Source organism: Heteronotia binoei, chromosome 21 (genome assembly GCF_032191835.1).
Source record: "Heteronotia binoei isolate CCM8104 ecotype False Entrance Well chromosome 21, APGP_CSIRO_Hbin_v1, whole genome shotgun sequence".
NCBI lineage: Eukaryota > Metazoa > Chordata > Lepidosauria > Squamata > Gekkonidae > Heteronotia > Heteronotia binoei.
The window spans coordinates 10,386,434-10,413,290 of NC_083243.1; the positions used below are offsets into that span (position 1 = coordinate 10,386,434).

The 26,857-nt window shown below is 49.0% G+C and overlaps 1 protein-coding gene across 2 annotated transcripts; it reads right to left on the reverse strand.

Moving 5' to 3' along the window:
• Positions 1 to 840: 840 nt before the first annotated feature.
• Positions 841 to 26,632, reverse strand: CNIH1 (cornichon family AMPA receptor auxiliary protein 1). Of its 2 annotated transcripts, XM_060261484.1 has the most exons (6): positions 26,456 to 26,622; positions 17,849 to 17,917; positions 17,531 to 17,578; positions 9,970 to 10,082; positions 2,652 to 2,795; positions 841 to 1,194 (listed from the first exon to the last, which is right to left on the reverse strand). In XM_060261484.1, exons 1-6 carry the CDS (start codon positions 26,534 to 26,536, stop codon positions 1,167 to 1,169), a joined length of 483 nt encoding a protein of 160 aa, XP_060117467.1. In that variant the 5' UTR covers positions 26,537 to 26,622; the 3' UTR covers positions 841 to 1,166. The 2 variants fall into 2 exon arrangements, with proteins under 2 accessions (XP_060117467.1, XP_060117468.1); XM_060261485.1 differs by lacking the exon at positions 17,531 to 17,578 and having other exon boundaries at positions 26,456 to 26,632.
• Between the last annotated feature and the right edge of the window lie 225 nt (positions 26,633 to 26,857).

The following is a 26,857-nucleotide window of genomic DNA, read 5'->3' on the forward strand; positions in this document are numbered from 1 at the left end:
GAAAGCCCTCTCAGCCCCACCCACCTCACAGGGTGTCTGTTGTGGGGGGAGAAGATAGAGGAGATTGTAAGCCACTCTGAGTCTCTGATTCAGAGCGAAGGGCGGGGTATAAATCTGCAGTCGTCTTCTTCTAGCAGCTACAGGCTAAAGACCAGCAGTTCTGTAATATTCTGAAGAGGCTGAGCAATGGAAGATGGTAAACTTCTCTGAGGCTTTTATTGCATTGCACTAAGGAACAGCGGAGGGCGTTGACCCAGCTTCGTGGCAGGAGTGCTTCAGCACATCTGCAAGTCCCACCGAGCAGACTCGCAAAACTATTTTTATTACCCCTTGAGCCATGTCGGGGGGTCATTTGGAGACCGGAGAACATCTTCCCCTTAAGCCAACGAAAAACTTCAAAATGGGGGCTCTCGCGGTGTGCTACTTTTACAGATTTCCCCCCTAGCACATCCGCTTCGCCCGGAACCTTAAAGCCGGAGGTACGCTTGCAGTAAATATGGAAAAGTCTGAGCCATGCACGTGAGAGGGAGAGATTATCTGAACAAAGGAAAAAAAAACAACAACCCAAAAGCAAAAGCCTTGAGCTACATTTTCTTTCCCTGTAGTTCTACTCATGTATTCATCTATAAGACACGCGGGAGTTACCTAAAAGAGGGGAACGTACAGAAAAGCGTCAAGTCCATCAAATGCTCTCGAGTGCCTACAGCTAGATGGAAATCGAGAACGAAAACGACCGCTACAAAGTCCGGTAAACAAAAAAAGAGGCAAGGTCAGCGATACAAGGGTACGGCCGCACCTTGGGAACTGCAGGGTCAAAACTTACTCAATGCCAGAGGCAGCTGCTCGACATTAATTTATGTAATTTTTGTAATTTATAACATCCCAGCATATTTTTTTTTAAAAAAAACAAACAAAACAAAACCAAAAACTAAAACAGTCTTTCCGTGAGTATTAAAAATGTGGACACGTTTTTGAGGAAGGAGGGGAGGGCGAGAAAGGGAGTCATCTTGTTTTTCCATCACCACCACCCCCCCCCCCATCGCGACTGTGATCTTCAGATTCCATGGCTAAAATCTTGATCAGAGATTCTTCTTGGACAACGATCCCGTGTCTTGCGGCTTTTCGGCATGCACTTCGCTGGAACCAAGTCCGCAGGGCGCCTTCATTTAAGAACTCACCAAAACGTAGATCATGCTGTTGGCGAAGGAAGAGGACGGTGAAAGCATTGTAAGTTTTTCATAGAATCATAGAGTTGGGAGGGACCTCTAGGGTCATCTAGTCCAACCACCTGCACAATGCAGGAAACCCCCTCCCCCTAAATTCACAGGATCTTCCTTGCTGTCAGATGGCCATCTAGCCTCTGTTTAAAAACCCCCAAGGAAGGAGAGCCCACCACCTCCTGAGGAAGCCTGTTCAACTGTGGAACTGCTCTAACGGTCAGGAAGTTCTTCCTAATGTTGAGCCAGAAACTCTTCTGATTTAATTTCAACCCATTGGTTCTGGTCCTACCTTCCGGGGCCACAGAAAAGAATTCCATCCTCTATAGGACAGCCCTTCAAGGACTTGAAGATGGTGATCCTATCACCTCTCTGCCACCTCCTCTCCAGGCTAGACATTCCCAGCTCCTTCAACCTTTCCTCAAAGGACTTGGTCTCCAGACCCCTCACCGTCTTCATCGCCTTCCTCTGGACCCGTTCCAGCTTGCCTATATCCTTCTTAAAATGCGGTGCCCAAAACTGAACACAAGACTCCAGGTGAGGTCTTACCAGAGCAGAGTCAAGCGATACCATCACATCTCGTTAGGGGTCTTAGTGGACCATACGCTGAACATTTTAGGCTATGCGGCGCCTAAAAAGGCAAATGCAATTTTGGACTGTATCAACAGAAGTATAGTGTCCAGATCACGAGATGTGATGGTATCGCTTGACTCTGCTCTGGTAAGACCTCACCTGGAGTCTTGTGTTCAGTTTTGGGCACCGCATTTTAAGAAGGATAGAGACAAGCTGGAACGGGTCCAGAGGAGGGCGACGAAGATGGTGAGGGGTCTGGAGACCAAGTCCTATGAGGAAAGGCTGAAGGAGCTGGGAATGTTTAGCCTGGAGAGGAGGCGGCTGAGAGCTGATATGATCACCATCTTCAAGGACGTGAAGGGCTGTCATAGAGAGGATGGTGTGGAATTGTTTTCTGTGGCCACAGAAGGTAGGACCAGAACCAATGGGTTGAAATTAAATCAGAAGGGTTTTCGGCTCAACATTAGGAAGAACTTCCTGACCGTTAGAGCGGTTCCTCAGTGGAACAGGCTTCCTTGGGAGATGGTGGGCTCTCCTTCCTTGGAGGTTTTTAAACAGAGGCTGGATGGCCATCTGACAGCAATGAGGATCCTGTGAATTTAGGGGGAGGTATCTGTGAGTTTAGAGCGGTTCCTTAGTGGAACAGGCTTCCTCGGGAGGTGGTGAGCTCTCCTTCCTTGGAGGTTTTTCAACAGAGGCTAGATGGCCATCTGACAGCAATGAAGATACTGTGATTTTAGGGGGAAGTGTTTGTGAGTTTCCCGCATTGTGCAGGGGATTGGACTAGATGACCCTAGAGGTCCCTTCCAACTCTAGGATTCTAAGTGCCACAGTAAATAAGGATTAAAAATTGTGACTTACCCATATAGGTAGTAAAAAAAGGATAGAAGGTAAAATGCTAGTTTGCACCATCCTTCCTTCTGGCAATATGCTAGAACATCTGCGTTCATGATGGTGGTAGGGTCATAGAGCCCGGGTCCGCTCATCACAGGCCGACTCATGTACCTGGAAAAGAGAATTCACATTTCAAAAAGAAGAAGATGATGATGATATTGGATTTATATTCCACCCTTCACTCTGAAACTCAGAGTCTCAGAGCGGCTCACAATCTCCTTTACCTTCCCCCCTCTCCAACAGACACCCTGGGAGGCAGGTAGGGCTGAGAGAACTCTGACAGAAGCTGCCCTTGGACCACTCCTGCGAGAGCTATGGCTGACCCAAGGCCATGCCAGCAGGTGCAAGTGGAGGAGTGGGGAATCAAACCCGGTTCTCCCAAATAAGAGTCCACACACTTCACCACACACCAAACTGGCTGTCTACAGAACAAGAATTTCTACAGAAGCTACAGAACAAGAATTTCCATTCCAATACAAGGAACTGTGCCTAAACCTCTACGGTGGGAGCCACCCATGTTCCATTCCAATTTATTAACGGTTGAAAAAAAAATGCAATGGCCTTCCTGAAAACCTGCAAATCTCTGTCCAGCCGCTGCACAAAACCTGTTAGGGTTGCCAGCGTCTGCGTGGACATAAAGCTGTATAACCATCAATAAACTTTGAACAATTTCAAAACTGATTTTGTAATATTCTCTAACGATTTCTATAAATGGTATTTCAGTGACTTGTTCTATCAAATGATTTCCTTCTTTTCCTCTGACTGGGTGAAAGGTGTTTTGGAGGGAAAACTAAGAACATAAGAGAAGCCATGTTGTATCAGGCCAATGGCCCCTCCAGTCCAACACTCTGTCACATGTTGGCCAAAAAACCAGGCACCATCAGGATGTCCACCAGGGGGGCCAGGACACTAGAAGCCCTCCCACTGTGCCCCCCCCCCAAGCACCAAGAATACAGACCATCACTGCCACAGACATAAGAACATAAGGAGAAGCCATGTTGGATCAGGCCAATGGCCCATCCAGTCCAACACTCTGTACACACAGTGGCCAAAAAACCCTGGTGCCACTAGGAGGTCCACCAGGGGGGCCAGGACACTAGAAGCACTCCCACTGTTGTCCCTCCCAAACACCAAGAACACAGAGCATCATTTGCCCCAGACATAAGAACATAAGAGAAGTCATGTTGGATCAGGCCAATGGCCCCTCCAGTCCAACACTCTGTGTCACACGTTGGCCAAAAAACCAGGCACCATCAGGATGTTCACCAGGGGGGCCAGGACACTAGAAGCCCTCCCACTGTGCCCCCCCAAGCACCAAGAATACAGACCATCACTGCCACAGACATAAGAGAAGCCATGTTGGATCAGGCCAAAGGCCCATCCAATTCAACACTCTGTACACAGAGTGGCCAAATAACCCAGGTGCCATCAGGAGGTCTACCAATGGGGCCAGGACACTAGAAGCCCTCCCACTGTTTTCTCTCCCAAACACCAAGAACACAGAGCATCACTGCCCCAGACAGAGAGTTCCAACTATCCCTTGCAGCTAATAGTCCCTGGTAGTCCTCTGCTCCAGTCCCCTCTTGAAGCTGTCTATGCTTATAGCTGCCACCACTTCCTGCAGCTGGCAAACAGGGACACAACCATATCAGATGGGAGAGGAAAGACTGGTGTTGAGGGGTAGTGTGAGTTAAGAACTTAAGAGAAGCCATGTTGGAACAGGCCAGTGGCTCCTCCAGTCCAACACTCTGTGTCACACAGTGGCCAAAAAACCCAGGTGTCACTAGGAGGTCCACCAGTGGGGCCAGGACACTAGAAGCCCTCCCAACGTTGTCCCTCTTAAACACCAAGAACACAGAGCATCCTTGCCCCAGACATAAGAACATAAGAGATGCCATGTGGGATCAGGCCAATGGCCCCTCCAATCCAACACTCTGTGTCACAGAAGAACATAAGAGAAGCCATGTTGGATCAGGCCAATGGCCCATCCATTCCAATACTCTGTGTCACATAAGAACATAAGAGAAGCCATGTTGGATCAGGCCAATGGCCCATCCATTCCAATACTCTGTGTCACATAAGAACATAAGAGAAGCCATGTGGGATCAGGCCAATGGCCCCTCCATTCCAACACTCTGTGTCATAGAAGAACATAAGAGAAGCCATGTTGGATCAGGCCAATGGCCCATCCATTCCAATACTCTGTGTCACATAAGAACATAAGAGAAGCCATGTTGGATCAGGCCAATGGCCCATCCATTCCAACACTCTGTGTCACATAGGAGAAGCCATGTTGGATCAGGCCAATGGCCCATCCATTCCAATACTCTGTGTCACATAAGAACATAAGAGAAGCCATGTTGGATCAGGCCAATGGCCCCTCCAATCCAACACTCTGTGTCACATAAGAGAAGCCATGTTGGATCAGGCCAATGGCCCATCCATTCCAATACTCTGTGTCACATAAGAGAAGCCATGTTGGATCAGGCCAATGGCCCATCCATTCCAATACTCTGTGTCACATAAGAACATAAGAGAAGCCATGTGGGATCAGGCCAATGGCCCCTCCATTCCAACACTCTGTGTCACAGAAGAACATAAGAGAAGCCATGTTGGATCAGGCCAACGGCCCATCCATTCCAATACTCTGTGTCACACAGTGGCCAAAAACCCCAGGTGCCAATAAGAGGTCCACCGGTGGGGCCAGGACACTAGAAACCCTCCCACTGTGCACCCCCCAAGCACCAAGAATACAGAGCATCTCTGCCCCAGACATAAGAACATAAGAAGCCACGTTGGATCAGGCCAGTGGCCCATCCAGTCCAACACTGTGTCACACAGTGGCCAAAAAAAACCAAGTGCCATCAGGAGGTCCACCAGTGGGGCTAGAAGCCCTCCCACTGTTGCCCCCAAAAGCACCAAGAACACAGAGCATCACTGCCCCAGATAGAGAGTTCCAACAATATGCTGTGGCTAAGAGCCACTGATGGACCTGTGCTCCAAAACTGGCCCAGAAGGCTGGGATCTGGAAGGAAAGAATAAACAGGCCTTGCTAGAGAGGGAGGGTGTTCTTTCTGAAAAGGCTGAGCTGGTTGCAACCAGAAGGTTCCCTCACCAAAGAGGGGTGAGTCCCTTTGGATTTTAGTTAGACACATCAGGGCTTCTGTTTCTTTATACCAGGGGTGGCCAAACTGTGGGTCGGGAGCCACATGTGGCTCTTTCACACATATTGTGTGGCTCTCAAAGCCCCCACTACCCCATTGGCCAGCTTGGAGAAGGCATCTCCCTCCTTAAATCCCTTCTCCAAGCCGAGCCAGCTGGCAGTTTGAAGAACGCATTTGCTTTCGCTAAAAGCTGCTTTCTTTTCACCTTTCTCCCTCTTCCCTTTCCATTTATTTCCTTATTTCCTTCCTTCCTTCCTTCCTTCCTTCCTTCCTTCCTTCCTTCCTTCCTTCCTTCCTTCCTTCCGCGGCTCTCAAACATCTGACGTTCATAGCCTTGCGGCTCTCAAACATCTGATGTTCATTCCGTGTGGCTCTTACATTAAGCAAGTTTGGCCACCCCTGCTTTATACCAACCTTTCCTATTTGCTATATTCGCTGTGCACTAAACGTTTTACTGCCACTTGTTCTAGAGCGGTGGTCCCCAACTTTTTAGGCACCAGGGACTGGTTTTGTGGAAGACAATTTTTCCACGGGGCAGGGCGGGGGATGGTTTCAGGATGATACAGTTATGCACTTTATTTTGGCGCAGTGGTTAAGTGTATAGGCTCTTATCTGGGAGAACTGGGTTTGATTCCCCACTCCTCCACTTGCAGCTGCTGGAATGGCCTTGGGTTAACCATAGCTCTCTTATCTGGGAGAACTGGGTTTGATTCTCCACTCCTCCACTTGCAGCTTGCTGGGATGGCCTTGGGTCAGCCATAGCTCTAGTAGGAGTTGTCCTTGAAAGGGCAGCTTCTGAGAGAGCCCTCTCAGCCCCACCCATCTCCCAGGGTGTCTGTTACGGGGGGAGGAAGGGAAAGGAGATTGTGAGCTGCTCAGATTCAGAGCGGAGGGCAGTATATAAATCCAATGCCTTCTTTTTATTATGATTATTCTTACATTGTAATATATAATAAAATAATTACACAACTTCATGGCCCGGTTGCTAACAGGCCACGGACCGGGACCGGTCCACGGCCTGGGGGTTGGGACCCCTGTTCTAGAGAAGGGGTGGCCAACGGGAGCTCTCCGGATGGGTTTTTTTTTTTGCCTACAACTCCCATCAGCCCCAGCCATTGGCCATGCTGACTGGGGCTGATGGGAGTTTTAGGCAAAAAAAAAAAAACATCCGGAGAGCTACCGTTAACCACCCCTGCTCTAGAACACTTTTCATAAACTCCTTGCTGCTGAACTGCCTGGGTCTGCATGCCTCTTCGGTCACAGAAAGAAAAGGCTTTGTTAAGAAGGAAGACAAGGGTTTGGGGGGGTGCTGAGGGCCCTCCCAGACAGGCGCATACCAGAGTGGTGGCAGCCAGCGGCAGGCCCCCCCTGGTCCCCTGCTGTGTGACACTTTGGTTTATCCCTTTCTCCTCGTTTGGAATCCTCCCCCTCTCCTTTTTTTCCCTCCTTTGTGGTGCAGAAAGACCCTTGGCCAGATGCTGCCGAAATAAGATCTCCCCCTTCAATGAGGATCCCATGAATTTAGGAGGAGGTATCTTGAGAGTCCCTCGGACTGCAAGAAGATCAACTCAGTCAGCCTTAAGGGAAACCAACCCTGGCTGTTCCCTGGAAGGTCAGATGCTGAAGCTGAAGCTCAAATACTTTGGCCACCAAATGAGAAGGGAGCACTCGCTGGAGAAGACCCTGATGTGGGGAAAGAAGAAGATGATATTGGATTTATATTCCGCCCTCGACTCCGAAGAGTCTCAGAGCGGCTAACAATCTCCTTTACCTTCCTCCCCCACAACAGACACCCTGTGAGGTGGGTGGGGCTGAGAAGGCTCTCACAGCAGCTGCCTTTTCAAGGACAGAGTCTCAGAGTGGCCTACAATCTCCTTTCCCTTCCTCCCCCACAACAGACACCCTGTGAGGTGGGTGGGGCTGAGAGGGCTCTCACAGCAGCTGCCCTTCCAAGGACAGAGGCTCAGAGTGGCCTACAATCTCCTTTCCCTTCCTCCCACACAACAGACACCCTGTGAGGTGGGTGGGGCTGAGAGGGCTCTCACAGCAGCTGCCCTTTCAAGGACAACCTCTGTCAGAGCTATGGCTGACCCAAGGCCATGCTAGCAAGTGCAAGCGGAGGAGTGGGGAATCAAATCCGGTTCTCCCAGATAAGAGTCCCCACACTTAACCACTACACCAAACCAGCTCTCCTGATAGAAGGCAAAAGAAGAAGGGGACGGCAAAAGAGGAGATGGCTGGACAGCGTTACTGATGTAACTAACATGAATTTGAGCAGACTTCGGAGGATGGTTGGAGGGCCTGGCGTGACTTGGTTCATGGGGTCACAAAGAGTCAGACTCGACTGTGCGACTGAACAACAAATTTGTAAGTTTCCTGCATTGTGCAGGGGGTTGGACTAGATGACCCTTCCAACTCCCTTCTATGAATACTTTGGTAAAGAAACAAAGAGCCATAGATGACACCAAAACCCCTCACCCGGTTCCAAACCTTCATCCCTTCCTGCCTCTCTGCGACAAGGTCAGACATCTTCCATTTGATCGAAATTCCCAGAACTGAATTTCGACAACAGAGCCAGAACTGCCTAGAATCACACGTCATACATAGACAGCCCAGATTACAAGTACCCTTCGCTCTCAGGAAGGTGTCCATTTAATGAAAAAGCCTCAAGAGCATCGCTGATCCAGCTTCGTCACAGGTTTCCTTTCTTATGGCAAGCTGATGGGATGGCAAAGAAAAGGGTAGAATCACAGAGTTGGAAGGAATCTCCAGGAGTCATCTAGCCCAACCCCCTGCACAATGCAGGAATCTCACAAACACCTCCCCCTAAATTCACAGGATCCCCATTGCTGTCAGATGGCCATCTAGCCTATGTTTAAAAACCTCCAAAGAAGGAGAGCCCTCCACCTCCCGAGGAAGCCTGTTCCACTGAGGAACTGCTCTAAACTCACAAACACTCCCCCTAAATTCACAGGATCCTCATCACTGTCAGATGGCCATCTAGCCTCCGTTTCAAAACCTCCAAGGAAGGAGAGCCCACCACCTCCCGAGGAAGCCTGTTCCACTGAGGAACTGCTCTAAACTCACAAACACCTCCCCCTAAATTCACAGGATCTTCCTTGCTGTCAGATGGCCATCTAGCCTCAGTTTTAAAACCTCCAAAGAAGGAGAGCCCACCACCTCCCGAGGAAGCCTGTTCCACTGAGGAACTGCTCTAAACTCACAAACACCTCCCCCTAAATTCACAGGATCTTCCTTGCTGTCAGATGGCCATCTAGCCTCTGTTTAAAAACCTCCAAAGAAGGAGAGCCCTCCACCTCCCGAGGAAGCCTGTTCCACTGAGGAACTGCTCTAAACTCACAAACACCTCCCCCTAAATTCACAGGATCTTCCTTGCTGTCAGATGGCCATCTAGCCTATGTTTAAAAACCTCCAAAGAAGGAGAGCCCTCCACCTCCCGAGGAAGCCTGTTCCACTGAGGAACCGCTCTAAACTCACAAACTCCTCCCCCTAAATTTACAGGATCTTCATTGCTGTCAGATGGCCCTCTAGCCTCTGTTTAAAAACCTCCAAGGAAGGAGAGCCCACCACCTCCCGAGGAGGAACCCTGTTCCACTGAGGAACCGCTCTAAAGGTCAGAAAGTTCTTCCTCATGTTGAGCCGGAAACTCTTCTGATTTAATTTCAACCCATTGGTTCTGGTCCTACCTTCCGGGGCCACAGAAAACAATTCCACACCATCCTCTGTATGACAGCCCTTCAAGGACTTGAAGATGGTGATCCGATCACCTCTCAGTCGCCTCCTCTCCAGCTCCTTCAACCTTTCCTCATAGGACTTGGTCTCCAGTCTCCTCCAAGGAAGGAGAGCCCACCACCTCCCGAGGAAGCCTGTTCCATTGAGGAACCGCTCTAACGGTCAAGAAGTTCTTACTAATGTTGAGCCGGAAACTCTTTTGATTTAATTTCAACCCATTGGTTCTGGTCCTACCTACCGGGGCCACAGAAAACAATTCCACACCATCCTTTATATGACAACCGTTCAAGTACTTGAAGATGGTGATCAGATCACCTCTTAGGGTGTTTTCTGCGTCTAAGGCGATATCAATCCACGGCCAGCATTACCTCCAAATGTGATAAGCAAGCAACGGCATATTGAGACCCAGTGTGAGCCACTCCGTTGCACAGAGAAACATGACACAGAAGAACGCGTGGATCAGATACTCCGGAAGTACAAGCTGCGAAGAAAAAAACACAGGTCAGGCCAACTCGGTTACGACACTGAGCACGTTCCAATTACGGTTATGAATCTGGGGTGAGAAGAACGCACAGAGTTATTGGGGGAGGGATAAACAACGCAAGCATTAGACAAAGCTGTAACTCCCGGTACGCTTCACACATACCTGACAGAATGTGCATAAAACTGCACAGGGGTAGACAAAGATACAGTTTTAAACAGCTTACAGTACAGGAATTTTTTAAAAATGAAATTTCTGCAGATTTCGGACGGTCGTCAGTTACTTAAAGAGCTTTATACTTTGCATTTTTTTTCAGGTTTTCATCCGAGGGATAAATTAGCTTTACTCTAGAGCCATTTCCACCCACTTATTTATGTTTGTAGGTAACCTACTATTCTCCAGAATTCTCCTGCTTGCTTCTATTGAGCAAACCACAGTTTGCAGGGATGGTTCCAGCTGCCTAGAAGCAAAAGCAGCCATTACAGCACTTAAGTAAAACACCACTTTAACTTTGGAGGGGCGGCGGCTCGGTGGCGGGAGATCCGCTTGGCGTGCAGAAGGTGAGGGATTCAGTCCTCAGCATCTCCAGTCAAAAAGGCTCAGGCGACAGGTGAGGTGAGAGAATTCTGAGACAGAGCTACTGCGAGTCTGCTCAGCCAATGCTTGAGGGACCCAGCAGAGGCGGAGACATGTGCAAACCACACGGAAGTTCAAAGCAAACACTTTTAAGAGTGTCCAAACGCGCACAGACGGACAAATGTGCTACCAAAGAAGGTAGAATGCAAGTCATTGCGTGTCCAGAAAATTATTCCAGAGATGTCTTGTCCACTGTATTTCCCAATCAGGTGTGGGGGTGGGGAACATCCGGCCCGAGGGCTGTGATCATTTGGCCTGGCCCTTGGGGATTGCTGGCCTGCATTGTTTTCCCTCAGCGGAGCACTGTTTTTTAAGTGGATAATTTTGTGCGGCCCGCGAATGATGTTATAAATATCCAAATAGTCCTTGGCAGAAAAAAAAAGGTTCCCCACCCCTGTGGCAGAGAGACCAATTCTAGCAGGGCTAATTCTCTACAGAAATCAGACATATTCTCAAATTTTGTTTTTAAGCAATCCAAAGCACAATTTACTACAGGTTTCTGAGTATTTTTCTTTCCGGAGTCTAAAGCTTTAGGAGAATGTCACCAGGTTCTCTCAAGCAGAGTGAGGGCCCAGCTGCAGGGAAACTAATATTTTAAAGTGTCACAGGGACTGCGGGGGGGTGGGGGGGTGGAGGCAGGGGGAATCGGCCGCGGTCCTGATCCACAATGGCCTCAGGGCACTGAACTGCATGTACAAAAGAGCTAGTTTGGTGTAGTGGTTAAGTGCGCGGACTCTTATCTGGGAAAACCGGGTTTGATTCCCCACTCCTCCACTTGCACCTGCTAGAATGGGCTTGGGTTAGCCATAGCTCTGGCAGAGGTTGTCCTTGAAAGGGCAGCTGCTGTGAGAGCCCTCTCAGCCCCATCCACCTCACAGGGTGTCTGTTGTGGGGGAGGAAGGGAAAGGAGATTTTAGGCCACTCTGAGACTCTGTCCTTGAAAGGGCAGCTGCTGTGAGCCCTCTCCAGCCCCACCCACCTCACAGGGTGTCTGTTGTGGGGGAGGAAGGGAAAGGAGATTGTAGGCCACTCTGAGAGTCTGTCCTTGGAAGGGCAGCTGCTGTGAGAGCCCTCTCAGCCCCACCCACCTCACAGGGTTCTGTTGTGGGGGAGGAAGGGAAAGGAGATTATAGGCCGCTCTGAGACTCTGTCCTTGAAAGGGCAGCTGCTGTGAGAGCCCTCTCCAGCCCCACCCACCTCACAGGGTGTCTGTTGTGGGGGAGGAAGAAAGGAGATTGTGAGCTGGTCTGAGACTCTGAGTGGAGGGCGGGATATAAATCCAATATCTTCTTCATCTTCTTCTTCCTCCTCCTCCATTTCAGGGCTTACAAGCGCAATGTCTTCCATTCTGGAGCTACAAGCGCAACATCCAATGCGTGTGCAGCTCCAAAAGGATGCAAATAACAGCTGTTCTCCCTCATCCTAAGACTTTTCTGAGGACTAGAAACTTGTACAGAATCTGAAAATTCCTATTTTCAAACCGACAGAGGAAGCGCCCAGTTCTATATTACTTTACTCCCACAGCTTATGTACTTTGAAAGCCACAAACTAGATGAAATAAAGTTGTGTCCTTACTGTCTGTCTAAAGCCTGGCCTTTCACATTGAAAATGCTATGTGCATTAAGGTAGTTGGGGCTCTTTCTGTATCAGGGACTCCTTTGCAATATGAGGCCACGCCCCCCTGATGCAGCCAATCCTCCAAGAGATTACAGGGCTCTTCGAACAGGGCCTACTGGAAGCTCCAGTAGGATTGGCTACATCAGGGGGGTGTGGCCTAATATGCAAAGGAGGTCCTGCTAGAATTCTTTACAGGGCTCTCAGTACAGGGCCTACTGGAAGCTCCAGGAAGATTGGCTACATCAGGGGGGTGTGGTCTAATATGCAAAGGAGGTCCTGCTAGAATTCCTTACAGGGCTCTTCTCACGGGGCCTACTGGAAGCTCCAGGAGGATTGGCTGCATCAGGGGTGTGTGGCCTAATATTCAAAGGAGGTCCTGCTAGAATTCCTTATAGGGCTCTCAGTACAGGGCCTACTGGAAGCTCCAGGAGGATTGGCTGCATCAGGGAGGTGTGGCCTAATATGCAAAGGAGGTCCTGCTAGAATTCCTTACAGGGCTCTTCTCACAGGGCTGGAAGCTCCAGGAGGATTGGCTGCATCAGGGGTGTGTGGCCTAATATTCAAAGGAGGTCCTGCTAGAATTCCTTACAGGGCTCTCAGTACAGGGCCTACTGGAAGCTCCAGGAGGATTGGCTGCATCAGGGAGGTGTGGCCTAATATGCAAAGGAGGTCCTGCTAGAATTCCTTACAGGGCTCTTCTCACGGGGCCTACTGGAAGCTCCAGGAGGATTGGCTGCATCAGTGGGGTGTGGCCTAATATGCAAAGGAGGTCCTGCTAGAATTCCTTACAGGGCTCTCAGTACAGGGCCTACTGGAAGCTCCAGGAGGATTGGCTGCATCAGGGGGTGTGGCCTAATATGCAAAGGAGGTCCTGCTAGAATTTCTTACAGGGCTCTTAGCACAGGGCCTACTGGAAGCTCTAGGAGGACTGGCTACATCAGGGGGGCGTGGCCTCCTATGCAAAGGAGTTCCTGCTACAAAGAAAGCCTGAAGGTTGTAAAATATTAAGACATCTGCTCTTCAGAAAGAAAAGAGGGGGATTAGCACACGTGCAAACCGATATAAGCAAACATAAGCAATGCCAGAAATATTTCAGATTCACAGAGATCAGAATTTTTCAGCACCACCCTGAAGATAACTAGGTGAGCGGGAAACAATTTATTTCATCTATTTAAATATTTATCAACCACCTTTCTTCCTTAAGAGAGTTCAAGGTGGCTCACAATATTATTAAAATGCATCAAATATTTATTAACCATCTTTCTTCCTTAAGAGAGCTCAAGGTGGCTCAGTGGTAGAGCATCTGCTTGGTAAGCAGAAGGTCCCAGGTTCAATCCCCGGCATCTCCAAATAAAAAGGGTTCGGGTAAATAGGCGTGTAAAATGCATAAAATAGATTACTTTAAGCTACATAAAACCAACATTTTAAAATCACATCACATTCTTAAATACTAAAATAGAGGTTTTAGGAGGGCAGGTGTTTTGTGCCCCGGGATAAAATACACTTGGCCATTTCCATTTCTGCTTCTTTGTATCACTTCTTAAGGTGAAAACTTGCAGGTATATGCCCTCCATTTCTAGGGGTGCCTGTTAAAGCTGTTATGGGTGCCCCGCCCCCCCCCCAAAAGGCAAACTCTTGTCACAGACAATTCTGGAGATTGTTTACCTGATGCCCCTCAATGTGACCAGCTCTAAATGCATCCAGTGCAAAAGATGGCCGTGCAGTTAGCACAAAAAACTCAAGATTCGCCTATGTTATATTTCACTGAGCTGTGCCGTTTGATGGCATGTTGTTTTATTGTTGGATTCTAACTGTTTTTATTATGTCCGTAATCCGCCCTGAGCCCGTTATGGGAAAGGGCGGAATATAAATCTACCAAAATAAATAAAGAAATAAAACATAATAAAGGCCATAAAATATGTGCCGATGCCAATAATACTTGGGCTGAGCAATACAAAGCCAAAGATAGATCAAACGCGTTAGATCCCTTAAACAAGCAAGGGCACCCGGCCGCTAAACATAAAAGACGAAGTTCGAGGTTCAAGTTTATTGTCAATAAACTTGCTAATTATTTCTGTCCTGCACGTTCTTCTGACACAACGATCTCAATTTCTGGCTGCATTTAAAGGCACGCGATTTCACGACACAAAGGTTACCCGAGGAGGCTTCTGCCACGTATCTTAGTATAACTGACAAATAGAAAGCTCGTTTCTAACATGCATGTAACAATTTCTGTTTTCAGCTTTAACAATCTGCGATAAAGGGAATGCAGTGAAAATCCCCTCCCCTTCCCACATCGAATGAGAGGTGACTGAGTAGGGTAAACTGTTCCATGTGCAACCGCTAGCCTGGCTCACAATATTCTCTTGTCTTCCGACTACCAGCTTTGTAGAAATGTTTTCGAGAGGACCCACCTAGGAAGTCTGGCGAGGCAGGGGGGTGTATCTTCTTCTAAGTCTCCAATTACACTCAGTTCCTTTTGGTACCCTTTTTGCTCATAGCTATCCTTCCGAAGTCGGCCAAATGAGTTCCCAGCTTGCGGGGGGGGGGGGGAAGCGTAGAGGGCTGGGGAAGGCAATGGCAAACCACGCCGTAAAAAGTCTGCCGTGAAAACGTTGTGAAAGCAGCGTCACCCTAGAGTTGGAAACGACTGATGCTTGCACAGGGGACTACCTGTACCTTTTTTTTTACTTTCTAAAACTTCATGAAGATAAATTCAGGGGAATAGCTGTGCTGGTCTGAAGCAAAGTTGGAGTCCAGCGAAGTTTAATTCTGGCTATAAACTTCCATGTGAGACGTATATGAAGAAGTGTGTGCGCGCATTGAAGTTTATATCCAGAATTAAACTTCGTTGGTCTTAAGGCGCCCCTGGACTCAAAGTTGGCTCTATTTCTAAAATGCCACCGCTGAATGCATTTCTATGAGCTAAAACTCCTCAACGCACTCGTGCTGTGCCTTCCTCGCCATCAGCAATGGCTTGAGGCCCATTCTAGCGACTCCAGGTCAAGAAGCAACACAGAAGGGAATGACAGATTTTACCGGTGTTTCTCAGATCCAGCAGCAAGGGATGCAGAACATGACATATTGATAACAGTGCCTAGCCGGGCACACACCCGGCCAACGCCGCGCCAACTGCATCGGCTACCAATTTAGTACCGGATTCGTTTCAAGGTTTTAAGTTCTGACTTTTAAAAGCCTTAGACGGCCTGGGATCGATGTATCTACAGGACCGCCTCTCCCCATATGTGCCCCGGAGATCACTACGATCCGGTATGCAACATCTGCCGACCGTCCTTGGCCCCAGCCTGGTGGAATCAGCTCCCTTCAGAGATCCTGGCCCTCACTGGATCGTAGGGCCTGCAAGACAGAGCTATTCTGCAAGGTCTTTGTTTGGGGCGGTTGGCATCCTACCCCATCAGCTGGCTCTATCCTGTGGTACCAGCTCTGCTGTAATATGAATTTTACTCCATGTACTGTTTTAGACTCTCAGTTTATATAACATGAGCCCAACTGAGCTGCTATTTGTAACACACGCGATCTATCAAATTATCTTGTGACACTCATTTGGGTTTTAACTGTTGTTTCCTATTGTTTTTAAGAACGTTGCGATCCGCCCTGAGCCCGTTTGGGGAAAGGGAGGAACAGAAATTGCCTCAAGAAATAAATGTTGGGACCAACCACACTAGTTTTGAACTTCCAGTCTCCCGGCCAAGTACTTATAAATCAGAGGTGCCATATGTAAATAACAATTTATGTGGATGGGGGCAATTATGGCTCTCTTTAAGACTTTGATGGGCTGTTACTTAGAGGAGGGCTGGAAGCTCTTCACTTGAGGGCCAGTTTGGTGTTGTGGTTAAGTGTGCGGACTCTTATCTGGGAGAACCGGGTTTGATTCCCCACTCCTCCACTTGCGCCTGCTGGAATGGCCTTGGGTCAGCCATAGCTCTGGCAGAGGTTGTCCTTGAAAGGGCAGCTGCTGGAAGAGCTCTCTCTGCCCCACCCACCTCACAGGGTGTCTGTTGTGGGGGAGGAAGGGAAAGGAGATTGCAGGCCGCTCTCTGTCCTTGAAAGGGCAGCTGCTGGGAGAGCTCTCTCTGCCCCACCCACCTCACAGGGTGTCTGTTGTGGGGGAGGAAGGGAAAGGAGATTGTAGGCCGCTCTGAGACTCTGTCCTTGGAAGGGCAGCTGCTGGGAGAACTCTCTCCAGCCCCACCCACCTCACAGGGTGTCTGTTGTGGGGGAGGAAGGGAAAGGAGATTGCAGGCTGCTCTCTGTCCTTGGAAGGGCAGCTGCTGGGAGAGCTCTCTCTGCCCCACCCACCTCACAGGGTGTCTGTTGTGGGGGAGGAAGGGAAAGGAGATTGCAGGCCGCTCTCTGTCCTTGAAAGGGCAGCTGCTGGGAGAGCCCTCTCCAGCCCCACCCACCTCAGAGGGTGTCTGTTGTGGGGGAGGAAGGGAAAGGAGATTGTAGGCCGCTCTGAGACTCTGTCCTTGAAAAGGCAGATGCTGGGAGAGCCCTCTCAGCCCCATCCACCTCACAGAGTGTCTGTTGTGGGGGAGGAAGGGAAAGGAGATTGTAGGCTGCTCTGAGACTCTGTCCTTGGAAGGGCAGCTGCTTGGAGAACTCTCTCCAGCCCCACCCACCTCACAGGGTGACTGTTGAGGTGGAGGAAGGGAAAGGAGATTGTAGGCCGCTCTGAGACTCTGTCCTTGGAAGGGCAGCTGCTGTGAGAGCCCTCTCAGCCCCACCCACCTCACAGGGTGTCTGTTGTGGGGGAGGGAGATAAAGGAGATTGTGCAGGGGGTTGGACTAGATGACCCTGGAGGTCCCTTCCAACTCTATGATTCTATGGTTCTATATAAATCTCTTGCATCTACTGACAGCAATGACTGTCAATACTGATTTTGACGGACCGAGAGCCTGATTCAGTATAAGGCAGCTTCATATGTTCGATAAATTTAACTGAAGTGCGTACAGAATTTAAGCATGTAACAGTTTTCCCCGTCTCTTATTGAGCAAGCATATTTACAAGGCACAGAGCTCATGAAGTTACAACAACCCCTGAACAGACAGTAGATAGGTGGATGAACAAGCACAGTGAAAGTCAACTCAAGTCATACAGATGTTCCTAACGAAATGGAAAGCGAAAAAAAAGAGAGTGGCGTTAAGACATTAAACTAAAAAGCAGTACACACCTTTAATGCAATTTTGACTCTTTTAATCTTTTTAACCTTTTCAACTGTCTTTGTACCGAAAATGTAAAAAGCAGATTGAAAGAATGTTAGTGGACAAGATCACCGGTAGATAAATAAGTCAGAATTTCAAGCTCGAAAAAAAGGGGGGAGGGGGGGGGAAGGGGGAAGAAAGGAAGCATTTTGCCAGGGTACCATAGCTCTATTAGATCACAGCCAACAATATGGTCCTAATGCATATTAAATTGAAATTAGCTGCCAAAGGAGAGAGAAAACCTGACTAGAAATTGATGCAAAGAGATCTCTCTCGTGTTCACTTACAGGGTTGAGCGTATTACACTGGTCTATGGGATTCTTGTAGTCAGTCTTCAGTTCATCAAAAGCTATAATCTAGAACAAAATTATAACAGTTAGGGAGAGAGCAAAGGCAGCTCAGTCGGGATGGGCAGCCCTGCCCAAAAGCCGTTAACAACTCTGAGTCCAAGGACACCCCTCCCTCAGGCTGAACCCCATCCAACCACCCAGCAGTGTTCCCTCCAAGTTGAGTTAGCGTGAGCTAGTTCACAGATTTTTCACCTCCAGCTCACACATTTTTGTCTTAGCTCGGGAAAGATGGCCCCAGAGCACACTAATGGATGCAGTCGCTCACAACTTTAATGCCAGGAGCTCACAAAGTAGAAGTTTTGCTCACAGGGCTCTGCAGCTTAGAGGGAACATTGGGCAACAGGGCACCCAACATCTTTTCTAGCATCCAACAGGAAGCGGTTTTAGACAGTAGCAAAAGACAAGTGGGGCTTTTGACCAGCGGGACTTCTGATCGGCCCCTGGAGATTCGATTAGCTGTACAGTTTAGTTAAGTGTATGGACTCTTATCTGGGAGAACCGGGTTTGATTCCCCACTCCTCCACTTGCAGCTGCTGGAATGGCCTTGGGTCAGCCATAGCTCTCATAGAAGTTGTCCTTGAAACGGCAGCTTCTGGGAGAACTCTCTCAGCCCCACCCACCTCACAGGGTGTCTGTTGTGGAGGAGGAAGATAAAGGAGATTGTGAGCCGCTGAGACTCTGATTCGGAGTGGAGAGTGGGATATAAATCCAATATCATCTTCTTCTACAGATTTTTTTAAAGAATCTTTTAAAGATTTTTTTTAAAGAATCTTCACAACTGCTGCTTGAATGCAAGAAAAGATGTTCCTTTTCAAAGGCATCTCAAAGCAGTGCTTCTGAAGAGCTCCCTATATTTAGAGTTATGCATGACCTCACCCTCTGAGATTCAGGCAGGTAGTTGTGTTTTTCTGAAGCAACAGAATCATAGAGTTGGAAGGGACCTCTAGGGTCATCTAGTCCAACCCGCTGCACAATGCAGGGAACTCACAAACACTTCCCCCTATCAAAGTTTGAGTCCAATGGCACCTTTAAGACCAACGAAGTTTAATTCTGGGTATAAGTGAGACCTGAGCGATTTAGCAAGCGCAGAAGTCACTCCGTTCTTACTTATGCCCAGAATTAAACTTTGTTGGTCTTAAAGTTGCCACTGGACTAAAAAACTTAGCTCTCACAACTGTTTTTGCCTCTTGTATTTGTATGCTTATCTGCTGCTATCCATAGGTTTTACCAACTGCTTTAATCCAATATTAGCTATACTTATTTCTCAGTCACTTACGCATCTTGACTCTAACCTGCCCTTTCGGGCAACTAACCCCCCTCTCCACACACACACACACTCAGGGCTTCTCTTTTTTGCAGAAAAAGCCCAGCAGGAACTCATTTGCATATTAGGCCACACCCCCTGACATCACCATTGTTTCACGCAAGGGGGGGGGTTGTAGAAAAAGCGCAGCAGGAACTATTTGCACACTAAGCCACACCCTCAAGCCAGCCAGAACGGCGTTCCTGTGCGTTCCTGCTCCAGAAAAATTAAATTAAATTAATAATCCCTGCACACACCTATACGGTGACTCTGTTTCAATGTATCTGAAGACATGTGCATGTCCACAAAAGCTTATGCCCAGAATTAGACTTTTTTGGTCTTAAAGGTGCCACTGGACTCAAGCTTTGTTCTCTGTTGAGATTTTGTAACTGACTCCACCTCCTGGGGCAGCCATTTTTGTGGCTAGCTCCACCTCCTAAGACAGCCATTTTGTGGCTGTGCCCGCCACCCTATGTCAGCATTCCAAAGGCGCCTGCAGGCTCAAAAAGGCGGAGGACCCCTGTCTTAAAAGATAACCATTAAGATGTAAAAGCCAAGAAATGGAAAAGGGGAAAAAAAATATGGAAAGAATAAGGTGGGGGAGGGGTATCTCCAGTTCTCTCCCACTCCACCTTCTGCAACGGCTTTCCCCATTTTTTTTCCCCCTGTGGAAATAATGGGAAGTCGTAAGAAAAGCTGGGGGGGGGGGGGGGAATTAATTTTTCTTTTTCACGAAGTGCTGTGTAATAACTATGTTGTGCGATCTGCAGGACTAAGCCATCACAGTTCCTACACACTGTAGGCATACACAACTCAGATTCCAAGGGTAGGGATCCCCAAACTTCGGGGCACATCTGGAAGTCGAAAGGGGGTGTGGAGTGCCATCCCACAGCAGCCACAGTGGCAGAGCCAGACAGAACACCTACGTTCTCGCACATTTTGAGAAGACGGAAATCCTAAACGTCGACTGGAATGTCGACGAAATGTCGACTGCCGTCTTCTGGACATGGAACTGGGTGTGTGTGGGAGGGAGGGGCTTGTAATTTTCCTGCGTCGTGCAAGAGGTTGGACTAGATGACCCTGGAGGTTCCTTCCAATTCTACAATTCTATGAAAGCACAAGTGCTTACCAGCCGTACACATCCTACAGTGAAAAACCCTTTCATTTCTTTCAACTTCAAGAAATATCAAGAAAAGAGGAATTAATATCTTAAGCTTTTAGAATTTGCAGAAATAGATACACTGTCAGACAGACGGAGAGACGCTAATCTCTGTGAAACGAAGAAAATATGGGAACCGCTATAGAGCTGGTTATGTTGTGATATATAAACTTCCAAAATAAGACAATTAAGGTAATTTATGATAACTTTTGCCGTATACCAGGGGTGGGTCAACGGTAGCTCTCCAGATGTTTTTTTTGCCTACAACTCCCATCAGCCCCAGCCAGCATGGCCAATGGCTGAGGCTGATGGGAGTTGTAGGCAAAAAACATCTGGAGAGCTACCACTGGCCACCTCTGCCGTATACAATTATATTCTTGTCTTAGTAGGAGCTTCAAGAGAGATCAATGATTATTGTATTGTATTACTAAATGAAAATATCTATTTGCAGTGAATATTATAAGACCACTGATACCAATGACGACATGAACTGAGCACAGAAGAAGAAGAAGAAGAAGATGATGATGATATTGGATTTATATCCCGCCCTCCACTCCGAAGAGTCTCAGAGCAGCTCCAATCTCCTTTCCCTTCCTTCCCCACAACAGACACCCTATGAGGTGGGTGGGGCTGAGAGAGCTCTGACAGAAGCTGCCCTTTCAAGGACAGCCTCTGCCAGAGCTGTGGCTGACCCAAGGCCATGCTAGCAGGCACGAAGGAAAGCACTGGCGGGGACCATGTTGTGAAAACCCATTCTAGGGTCTGTGGCAGCTTTTTTAAAAAAAAAAATGGGCTTATATTTAGAAATCTAAACACCAAATCAGGAAACAAGACAGCGTATGAAAGAGGCGCTTATGTCTTTAATATGCCGGCTTGTTTCCTGATTTGGCGTTTACATATCAAACCTTGCCTTCGGTTCTCTAAAGTCAACAGAGACCAAAATGAAATCATCTGGACCTTCTGATCTTTCAGATTCCAACTAGAAAAACAGCACTGCTTTCAAGGATATCTTATATACACAACACAATAATCTTTTAGATTCCAATTGGAGAAACAGTACTGCTTTCAACAGTATCTTATTTACCAACACTGAAATTGCTTTCAAGCGGCTATTGGCGCTTTCACACAAGCTAAAGAACCAGAACTGGCTTTTTAAACTCACCTATACCTCGTGGTAACTAAATAATAACATTTAAAATACTATAGCTTTCTCCGTGGCCTTAAGATTCCCAGAAATTTCGTCTGTCTCTCTCAGATTTAACCAACTAGGTTCACTCTTGATATGTTAAGAACTCTTCAAAATCTTCTCCCAGAAACTCTGAACCCCCCCCCCGCCTAGTTCAGTCATCCTAGTTGCACACCCCAGGGTTGAGTAGAGAGAGTTTTTTGGAGGGAGGGGGCATTTGCTGCTTTGGAAGACGAAAGAGGAAACCATAGGAGCATTTCTTAAGAGTCGAAAGCCAACCGGTCTATTAGCCGACTTCCTGCTTCAGCAAAAGACGACCACTGTAATCCAGGGGTCATTTTGTAGGAAAATAGGTGGTGGAGCTCATTAGCATAATTCTTTAGCATATGTCACCCCCCCTACCAGTCAAAAGCAACCCGATGCAAGAAAGGAGAGCCCCAGGCAAGTGAGATCTGCTTGGGCTGGCTAGAGATCCAGCCAGGCCAAGCAGGCCTCGCTAACCTGGGGCTCTCCTGGGTCACCCCCCCGCTAGTCAAAAGGCCAGCAAGCCACACACTGCCCAGAATCACATAAGAAGTGAAGAAAGGGTGGTGCAGGCTTCTCCAGGGGTTAATGAGGGCTGCTGGGGGCATGGCAAAGCTCCTGGTGGCTGGTTGGCTGCCCGTTCTCCTAATCCAGGGATTGTTATGCAGCTGCACCTACTCTTCAATGGATAAGGTAGGTAGGTGGGGAGGAGGGGGGCGTCAGAAAGGTTCAGGAGCTGTGCTCCTGTGAGCGCCTGCTGAATTCAAGGCCTGCTGTAATCTATTTTCCAGGAAAGTCAGACCATCAGTGACAAAACAGCTACGTCTTAACCCATTTTTGTACCGTGGACACATTTCATCAAAATGCCAATTTAGCTAACGTGTCCCACTTCTGCGCAAACCAATCATAACCCAAAGGGATCTGTTGGGGAGAAGGCGCCGCTGTTGTGTGCCCTTCACGCAGCTGACAGCAAGTGAGAGAGGGCAGGTTCCAAACGCTCCCGGAGCATTTCACGAACGATGCAACGCTCGAAACCGTGCTCCTGTTTCTGCAAACATTCAAGCCCCGAAGGCAGCAACTAGTTCCTGAATCAGCCGCGGCGTTAGCTAAACAATTCTAGGCCACGGGGTCCGATTCTGAGTGCGGAAGCTGCACTCCACCCCTTCCCTTCAGAAGCTGCCATAAGTAGGTTTCCCAAGAAGCCTGGAGAAAAACATCTCTTTAATCAGAGATCTGATTAGCTGTCATGGTGGCCCTAAAGGGCCAAAAGGCAGAAGACTCTTGTAAGCCAAAGGTAAATAATGTGTGGAAAGAGGCAGCTTGCTGTGGCCTGAAGATAAAGAATATCACTTAGCTTTTAAAAAAAAAAATCTCATTAAGCCTCTCTTAAAGGGGCAGGACATTTTCCTCCAGTCAGTCAGCAATTCTAGACAAATGGGAGTACATGTAGCACAATATCAGGAAAAAAACCACGCACGTTTTCCCATATCATTGTACGGAGAGGGCTTGGGTGTGAAAATAACCATTGCTTCTCAATAGTCTCCTGTGCACGGACTCCATTGGCACCCTTTTCCTCATGTCCTCAGACTTTCCACCACCTCAAAAATCTCTGCTACCCTGCTACGCTACCCCATGACAACTTCACCTGACCCCCCCCCCAAATGCCCGAACATAATCCCCTACTGTTGATATCCAATGTTGTTAGCCGCCCTGAGCCTGCTTTGGTGGGGAGGGCGGGATATAAATGCGAAATAAATTAAAAAAAACAATGCAAAGGTGGCCAACGGTAGTTCTCCAGATGTCTTCTGTCTACAACTCCCATCAGCCCCAGCCAGCATGGCTGATGGCTGGGGCTGATGGGAGTTGTAGGCAAAAAACATCTGGAGAGCTACCGCTGGCCACCCCTGCCCTAATGGTCACACTATCTTTCCCAGAGGTTTTTCCGTTCCCTCCACAACTTCCATGCCTCCAATACTTTTTTTAAAAAAGTCTTAAGATCTGCTGGACCGGACCAGTGGTCCATCGATTCCAGCCTCCTGTCTCACACAGTGGCCAACCAGTTCCTCTGGAGGGCCAACAACAGGGAAGAGAGGCCAAGGCCTTCATAAGAACATCAGAAGAGCCCTGCTGGATCAGACCAGTGAGGGTCCATCTAGTCCAGCATCCTGTCTCACACAGTGGCCAACCAGTTTCTCTGGAAGGCCCACAACAGGGCATAGAGGCCAAGCCTCATAAGAACATCAGAAGAGCCCTGCTGGATCAGACCAGTGGTCCATCTAGTCCAGCATCCTGTCTCACAAAGTAGCCAGCCAGTTCCTCTGGAGGGCCCACAACAGGGCATAGAGGCCGAGGCCTTCATAGAACATCAGAAGAGCCCTGCTAGATCAGACCAGTGGTCCATCGAGTCCAGCCTCCTGTCTCACACAGAGGCCAACCAGTTCCTCTGAGGTCTAATAGGGCAAAGAAGCCATGGTCTTAATAATAGAACATCAGAAGAGCCCTGCTGGATCAAAGCAGTGGTCCATCTAATCCAGCATCCTGCATCACACAGTGGACCAGCTACTCCAGAGAGCCAAGAACAAGGCACAGAGGTAGGTTTTAAGACTGCTGGACCAGATCAGTGGTCCATCAAGTACACCATCCAGTTTACACAGTGCCATCTTCTGGATGGCCAATAATGGGGCAAAGAGGCCAAGGTCTTAAAGAGAGAACATCAGAAGAGCCCTGCTGGATCAGACCAATAGTCCATCTAGTTCAGCATCCTGTTTCACACAGTGGCCAATGCTCCGGAGGTCCAACAGCATGGCAGAGAGGCCAAGGACTTCCTCTGATGTTGCCTTCCCAGCTCTGAGATTCGGATACTGCCTGCCTGAATCTGAAGGGCATCTTATGCAATTTCCCTCCCACTGTTTCATCTTCAGAGAGAGAGAGAGAGAAAATGAATGGCCCAGGGGCACCGACTACTCCGTCCCTACTCACAAGAACCCTGTGAAGCAGGCTAGGCCTGAGGCCACCCCATTTCTCCTTCCCTACCTTTCATCCTCACATCCACCCTGTGAGGCAGACAAGACTGAGAGAGAGGCAACGATTGGCCCAAGGTCATGCAACGATTCACAGCCTGGAATATATTTTTCTTTCCTTCTTCTGCCCCTCCCCCAGCTCCTCTTTAACACCTACATCTGAAAAGACTCCTGGCCCACTCCAAAGGCGGGGGCGCCCCTCTGCAGCCTTGTCACCCACCCAATAAAGTTATTCAGGGGTTGTGGATTGCTTGGAGGAGGGGGGGGATTTGAACCCAGGTCTCAAGCAGGATACCCAAGTGTTTCTCCCCCCCTTAGCTGTCAGCCCTCACCCCCACCTCAGACCCCACCTACTCACCCACGTCACAGCACGCCCCTCCCTCCCCACAACCTCCATCTCCTCCAATGGTTTCTCCCACCTCAGGAAAGGGAGGGGGAGAAAATCTCATCCCTCTTTTATCCCCCCTCCAGCACAATAAGCCCTGAGATGACCCCACCCCAGGGGTGGGATTCTAGAAGGAGCTCTTTTGCATATTAGGCCACACACCCCTGATGTAGCCAATCCTCCAAGAGCTTACAAAAAAGAGCCTTGTAAGGTGGAATTCTAACAGGAGCTCCTTTGCATATTAGGCCACACACCCCTGATGTAGCCAATCCTCCACGAGCTTACAAAAAAGAGCCTTGGAAGATTGGCTACATCAGGGGTGTGTGGCCTAATATGCAGAGGAGTCCCTGCTAGAATTCCACCCTGCTTAATATGCAAAGGAGTTCCTGCGACAGAAAAAAGCCCCGGGGGAGTGGATGCAGGAAGTGAGTGCCATGGAAATGCAAAGCAGTTCCAAAAGTCCTGAAAAAAGGCAGAATGCGCAATCCAGGCTGGATGTGACCTTCCTTCTATTGATGAATCTGAATGAGGGGGGCAGGGTATAAATAAAATAAAAATGGAATACCTAAAAGGTATTTTTGGTAATGAGATAACCATGCTCTGGAACTATGCACACCAAGGGTGGAATTCTAGGAGCTTCTTTGCATATTAGGCCACACACCCCTGATGTAGCCAATCCTTCGAGAGCTCTTTTTTGTAAGCTCTTGGAGGACTGGCTACATCAAGAGGGCGTGGCCTAATAGGCAAAGGAGTTCCTACTAGCCAGGGGTGGAATTCTAGCAGGAGCTCTTCTGCCTATTAGGCCTGATGTAGCCAATCCTCCAAGCGCTTACAGGGCTCTTTCTTGTAAGCACTTGGAAGACTGGCTACATCAGAGGGGTGTGGCCTAATATGCAAAGGAGTTCCTACTAGCCAGGGGTGAAATTCTAGCAGGAGCTCCTCTGCCTATTAGGCCACACACCCCTGATGTAGCCAATCCTTCGAGAGCTCTTTTTTGTAAGCTCTTGGAGGACTGGCTACATCAGAGGGGTGTGGCCTAATATGCAAAGGAGTTCCTACCAGCCAGGGGTGGAATTCCAGCAGGAGCTCCTTTGCCTATTAGGCCACACACCCCTGATGTAGCCAATCCTCCAAGCACTTACAGGGCTCTTTCTTGTAAGCGCTTGGAGGACTGGCTACATCAGAGGGGTGTGGCCTAATATGCAAAGGAGTTCCTACTAGCCAGGGGTGAAATTCTAGCAGCAGCTGATTTGCATATTAGGCCACACACCCCTGATGTAGCCAATCCTCCAAGCGCTTACAGGGCTCTTTTTTGTAAGCTCTTGGAAAAATGGCTACATCAGAGGGGTGTGGCCTAATATGCAAAGGAGCTCCTGCAAGCATTCCACCCCTGCCCCCCATGAAGACTCCTCCCCCTCCCCCTCGGGCCAGTCACGTGCCCCTCCCGCCCCCTCCCCCCTCACTCACATGCCAGATGGCGAAGAAGATGAGGGCGGCGGTGAGGAGGAGGGCCAGCATGTAGCAGAAGGCGGCGAACGTGAACGCCATGGTGGCGGAAGAGGAGGATTTGGAGGCCCGGGCCGGATCATCCAGCGCGGCCGGGCCTGTGGGGACGGGCGGGCGAGCACTGCGCAGGCGCGCGGGGAGGGGAGGGGGCGGGGAGAGGGCAGGGCGGAGTTGCGCCGCAGCGCCCTCTAGCGGCGGCGGTACTGCGCAGGCGCGGCGCGGCCGGTCTTCTTTCTGCCTCGTTGCTGGTTCCAAGGGCGTTTGATTGGTTTTGTCCTGTTTTTTTTATTTTGGGGAGTCACGGGAAGGGTGGTGCAAAAAGTGGGCATTCCCCAGGGAGGAATCCCGCGCGAGCAACAATTA

Coding starts and splice junctions, on each gene's coding strand:
- CNIH1 (XM_060261484.1), bottom strand. CDS start 26,536: ATGGCGTTCACGTTCGCCGCCTTCTGCTACATGCTGGCCCTCCTCCTC. Junction 17,579..17,848: donor AGTGTAATACGCTCAACCCT/GTAAGTGAACAC, acceptor TTCGGTACAAAG/ACAGTTGAAAAGGTTAAAAA. Junction 2,796..9,969: donor CTTGCTTATCACATTTGGAG/GTAATGCTGGCC, acceptor TCTCTTTTCCAG/GTACATGAGTCGGCCTGTGA.